This window comes from Rattus norvegicus, chromosome 10 (assembly GCF_021556685.1).
Source record: "Rattus norvegicus strain SHRSP/BbbUtx chromosome 10, alternate assembly SHRSP_T2T, whole genome shotgun sequence".
NCBI classification, from domain to species: Eukaryota; Metazoa; Chordata; class Mammalia; order Rodentia; family Muridae; genus Rattus; species Rattus norvegicus.
Window position 1 is genome coordinate 62,330,923 of NC_141543.1, and position 6,000 is coordinate 62,336,922.

General features: G+C 47.6%; 1 protein-coding gene across 7 annotated transcripts in view; it reads left to right on the forward strand.

The window, feature by feature from the left end:
• Nucleotides 1-1,864, forward strand: part of Wscd1 (WSC domain sialate O sulfotransferase 1) — a 39,805-nt gene extending 37,941 nt beyond the window's left edge. For 6 of the 7 annotated variants that reach the window (XM_087570483.1, XM_087570485.1, XM_087570486.1 and 3 more), the window contains exon 9: nt 73-1,864. In XM_087570483.1, coding sequence (XP_087426609.1) covers nt 73-425 — 353 coding nt within the window. In that variant the 3' untranslated portion in view covers nt 426-1,864. 7 annotated transcript variants of the gene reach the window in all.
• The last annotated feature ends 4,136 nt before the right edge of the window (nt 1,865-6,000 follow it).

Below are 6,000 nucleotides of genomic sequence, written 5' to 3' on the forward strand. Positions count from 1 at the left end.
CTCCTAGTCAGGCCCTCCAGAGAGAGTAGCCAGGAGAGGCAATCCTGACTCATACTTCTCTCCCATCTCCAGAATGGCCGGACTTTGTGAATAGCTATGCCTCCTGGTGGTCCTCACACGTCCTAGACTGGCTCAAGTATGGGAAGCGGCTGCTGGTCGTGCACTATGAGGAGCTGCGGCACAGCCTGGTGCCCACGCTTCGGGAGATGGTAGCCTTCCTCAATGTGTCCGTGAGTGAGGAGCGGCTTCTCTGTGTGGAGAACAACAAAGAGGGCAGCTTCAGGAGGCGTGGCCGGCACCCTCACGACCAGGAGCCCTTCACCCCTGAGATGAAGGACTTGATCAATGGCTATATCAGGACAGTGGACCAGGCCTTGCGTGACCACAACTGGGCTGGACTGCCCAGGGAGTATGTGCCCAGATGATAGGCCCATCCTGGTTTCCTGCTCCTGCTGAGATGCGGTTACACTTATGGGCTGGACACTGCTCTAGTGCGTTGATCTGTGGACCCCTGGGATGCGTGGGGGCTGACACATAGTCAGCAGCGTGTTCTTGCAGGGACTGCTTTGTGTGCGGGGGATCCTGAGCAGAACGAGGCTGACCCAGAGAGATGCGCATCATAGGACACTCTTTGCCGGACACTTACGCATCCTCAGACACACGTAGACATCACCCCATTCTCACAGTGACCATTTTAATGTGCCTAAGCCACTTGAGTGGGGTGGGTCAGACACTCCCAGCTTTGCACACACAGCCAGAAATGGACAGACACACATACACATGTGCCAGGGTGTATACCTGCAAAGACTGGCTATCTGCTTTCACACATACACATGTGCATACACTCAAGGCTGCAGGAGGCCCTGGGTTTCCTGGGTTCATTTGGGCACAGACTGGCTTTTGGGGGCCCTTGGCTCTGGAATACTGTACTGGGGAGGCACCGTTGATATGTGTAGTACTCTGGGGACTGAAGGTGCACAGACAGACTGTTGCTGATGGGTACCATATGACCCTGGCTGCTTGTCTGACATCCCATAAATGTGTGTGCTGTGACATCCTGGGCACTGCAAACACTGTCTCTGCCTCTCTCTTCTCCGTGGATGGTGACTGGCCACACTATAGCAGTATGGAGCCCAGTACTGCCCCCCAACCCCCAACAAGCCCACATGCTGACTTTAAGACACCCACTACTATTCAGCTTAGCCTAGTTACTCTTTTTCAACTAACATCAGGGCAGCTCAGAGAAGGCCACATGCTTCTTTGTCCAACTGTTTTGGGAAACTAGAGCATCAAAACCCTGCCCATAAGGGGGGGAAGGGCAGAGAAAAGGATCGGGGCTTGGCCTCTGGGGGATCTCCAGAGTCACAGGAGACTATGCAGCAGGAGGGGTTTGTGGTGGACGTGGGAGGCCCTAGACCTCAGGGACCACTAGGACCAGTTGCCCCACATGTTAGCAGGCCCCTACCATGTGAAAGTCACACAGATTCTATTAAAACCAAGCATAGAGACATCCTCCCACATGCTCAGCACTTAAGAGGTGGAAGCAATAGAATTGAGTGATCACGGTCATCTTCAACTACATAGTGGATTTGAGGCTAGCTGAACTACACACACACACACACACACACACACACACACACACACACACACACACACACGTGTGCTAGGTATCCCTTGGCGAAGCTTGGCATACTGCTGCCTCTCCCCAGGTAGCAGAGCTCTCCTTGATGCTGCATCCACTCTGACATCGCCACCAAGTCACTGCCTCTGCCACACTCTCGGTCTTTCTCTTTGTGGCCAACCTTGCTTCCTCTCCTTGTCCTTTTCTATCACTGAAGGATGGTAAAATACTGATACAGTCTTACTCAGTTGCCTCCACTCTGCCCTCTGTGCTACTCAAAGGGAAGAAGATGGGTGTGACAACTCCCTCCTGCCCCTTCCTACCCAACTCACCAGCTGTGGGGTTGTCCCAATGGAAACCAGTCACAGAGGGACATGTGTGCTGTGTGGTTTCAGAAAGACTGAGAGAAGAAAATGCACTGTAGACAGTTGGGAGGATGGTTATGGGAAGGCCCAGTCCTTCTCCCTGGATAGACCATGGGGGCTGGAGTCTTGGGTATTACCACAGAACTGCCTCCCCAAGCTGCATATCTACTCCTAAGCCTCCATGTCCTTTCTTGCAGAATCTATTCTTTTGAAATCACTCCCCACCGCCTGCCTGGTAGCCCTGTTCCCACATCTGTCTCCTTTTATTTTGTTTTGTACCCCACTAAGTTTAGTCAGGGCCATCTGTGAAACCACAGGCTTGAAACTATTTGTTGGGACCTGGAAAGCTCATCAGTGAGTTCACAATGAGTACTGAGTATCTGACCTATCCTCAGGACCCATCAGTAGCCCATTGTTCATCATAAAGGAGTAGAGCTGTTTGGGACACACACCCATCTATGATTGACTGACTAACAAGCCTAGTCTTGTACTGACCCACTGTACGCAACCACTGAGCCATGAGATCATTGTCTGTGTCATGGTCAGAGGACAGCATTTCATAGCTCTATAGTTCTTCTACCCAACTTGCAGTTCCTGGAGTCTTACCACCTCCTCTTCTGAATTGTTCTCTGATGCTTAGAGAGGGCAGGTAGCTTGAACATCTTCCTTAGGGCTGAGTACATGGCCGTCACTTATTCTCAATGTCCTGAGCAGCCCCGAGTCTCTTTATCCATCACCTTTCAAAGTACTTTTCCCAATTAAAACTGCGTAGCATTTACCTATGAGTATAAACACATTTAGAAGGTAGTCCGATTCTGCATCAACCTAATTAAATAATACTAGTAAGTTCTCCCTACAGCCTCAGACCTTTTTAGTCATGGGTTTTGGCTTTTTAATGTACCAGGCCTGGATCCCCTTTTCTAGAGTGGGCATCAGAACTAAGTTTAGAGTGGTTGGTTGCCCCCATAACCACCATGCTGTTACTGCGCCAGTAGGCATGTATCGTCTGGTAGGTTGATACCATAGTTTGTGGAGTTCTCAGGTAAAGTCATCAATGTCTGTCTTAGTTAGCTTTCCCGTCACTATGGTAAACACCATGACCAAAAGCAACTTGAGGTAGAAAGAGTTTCTTTTGCCTTACAGATTACAGTCCATCCTTGAGGGAAATCCAAGCAGGAAGTGATGTAGAGACCATTAAGAATGCTGTTTACTGCTTACTCACCCAATATTGCCTCTCTTAAGCCACCCAAGCCTACCTACCTAGGGTTAGTACCACCCACCATGGCCTGAGCCCTTCCACATCAAATTAGTGATCAAGAAAATAGATGTGCCCATAGATATGACCACAGGCTAATCTTACGGGGGAAACTCAACTGAAGCTCCCTCTTCCAGGAGTGTCAAGCCGACAACTGAAGTAAACTGTGACGAAGTCTAGTTCAAAATCTAGTGTTGTCCCTAAGTGAAGGACTTACAAATTGAAAGGTGGCATAAACCTTTTCCTCCCTCCAAGATGCTTTTGTCATTGTGTGTTATCAAACCAATAGAAACCCTAACTAAGAAGGCCAACAATTCATAAGGAGGTATCTCATATCTGGCACTAGAATTTTTGTTTAAGAAATCCTGGATATTAGACTTAGCATTGTTCAGCCAAGCAGGCTGTCACCCTTCAACCTGACTTCCGATGCCCAGGGCACACTGCAATAGTATAATCGGTATAAGAGTTAAGACAATCTGCCCCCCACAAGAACTGCCAAGTTCATAATTATTGTCCCTAATGAGAACAACCTAGGGAGGGGGGAAAACACAAAACACGGAGCTCACGAAAGTCGCATGTTCAAAAATTTTAAACTAGACACAGATAAACACCTGAATGGACTCAAAGAACCTAAGAGTAAAACATTTGAAGTGTGGGACAAGAACAAGCCACTGAATGAAATGACAATTTAGGATATGAAAGTAGAATTCAGTGAATAGGAGGAAATTCTAAAGAAAATCCAAACTGAAATCAAACTGGAAATGAAAGGAAAAAAATCAAATCAAATAAGAAGCTCTGTGGAAAGCTTTGTCAGCAAAATGGATACACGGAAGACAGTTTTGGGGGTTTGAAGACAAAGTAGAGAAAGAAATTACTTGAAATACCTTTTTTTTTTAAATCACGCAAATGGGATGTGCAGGATCTTTGAGGCACCATGCAAAGGCCAAATCTAAGAAACCTATGGGTGACCCTCCCTCAGGATCACTCAGTTCAACATAAATTTGGGAAGGTTAGAGTCTCCATCAATATGCACTGGCTCGGGATAGCTCCGTGGTGCACTCTGGAGAAGCAGTTAAGGCCTGCCCTAGGAGTGTCTATGATACTTTGAAGGGGAGTCAGGAAACACCTGCATTTCAGAGTCTCAAATAAGTAGCAGACATGATGGCAGACTTCAGAAAGCAAGTAGTTAGCTTCCTCCGAAGATGACACAGGGCCTGCTGCTAGCACCCAATAGATCCCCAAAGGAAAGCTGAGAAGAGCAAAGTGTGGAGGGAGACCTGACAGTGTCTGCAGCCGGGTATGACAGCCAAGACTTCCCCTACCACCCCAGGAGTCTGGGAGAGTAGCAGTCCTAGAGAGTTTAGCTGGGTAGTTGGGGTGATGTGCCTCACAGTGTCCACCAGCTCACCCAGCCTTGAGGTACCCTGTGTTGGATGAATAAAAGTAGTGACTGACCTTCAGCAGTACCCCGATATGTGGGAATATCTGCCCACCCTTTTGGAGAAGTCCATTTGACTCATCTGCAGCTCTCAGCTTCTCTGTAGAGGATGGTGCCATACCCACCAGCCAAATCATAAAAGCCAATCTGTCTGGGAGGCAGGCATTGTGACAACTGCATCAGGACCCAATTAGAACAAAACCCTAAGCAACTACAGATTCCAACTCTCGTAGCAAGGCTAGGAAGTGGCACAAACCTGTGTTTAAAACATGTAATTTTCATGGATTTTATCTCCTGTTGTGGATCAATTTGGAAAAACCAAAATATATAATTTTAAAGAACTAAAACACATTCTGATAATCTCAGTGATGTGTAAATGAGGGAGAAGAATAGACAGGCTCCCGGGCCCTGGGAAGAAAACTGCTTAATTATGTGAACATCTTATAATGAAGCTTCTTGCAGCTAAAATTAGATTTTGAGTGCATGAATATGCGAGCGTGTTTGCACATCAGAATGCAGTTTTTCCTCTTAAAAGTAGCAAGAGATCTTTGGTTCTCGTGAAGGAGGCCCCAAGAGCAAGGAGAGGAAGAAGCGAAGGTTATCCTTATGGCTGCAAAAGTCTTTTTTTTTTCTTTCCAGAGTTGAGGACCGAACCCAGGGCCTCACGCTTGCTAGGCAAGCGCTCTACCACTGAGCTAAATCCCCAACCCCTGCAAAAGTCTTTAAAGCTCAACTTTCCCTTAGACTCAGAAACGGGGGATGTTAAAATCCAATCTATCCAAAGCTGTCCATAGAGAGCTAGGGAGGAGCTGATGGCTCTGACCCCATGTTGCTTGTCACTGGTTGTTGGGTGTGTTGGTCTTAAGAAGGCATGGGTAGATAGATATTTGAATAACAGGGAGTATGATGGTCAGGATGATCTGTGCACTTTTCTATCTCTCCAAAAAATGAGAGGTGTGGTGCCAGTTGACTTCATTCCCGATGTCTGCTCACCTCTTCTTCTGTCCCCAAACCCCTTTATTTTTTTCTGGACTATCATATAATCTGACTCTTGCTGTACTCGCTGGTTGTGTCTGTCAACTTGACACAAGCCAGAGTTATCACAGAGAAAGGAGAAATGCCTCCATGAGATCCAAGTAGGATGTTTTCTCGATTAGTGAACAATGGGGGAGGGCCCAGCTCATGGTAGTTGTGCCATCCCTGGGCTGGTAGTCCTCGATTCTATAAGAAGGCAGGTTGAGCAAGCCAGGGAAAGCAAGCCAGTAAACAGTACCCCTCCATGGCCTCTGCTTCAGCTCCTGCCTCTGGGTTCCAGCTCTGC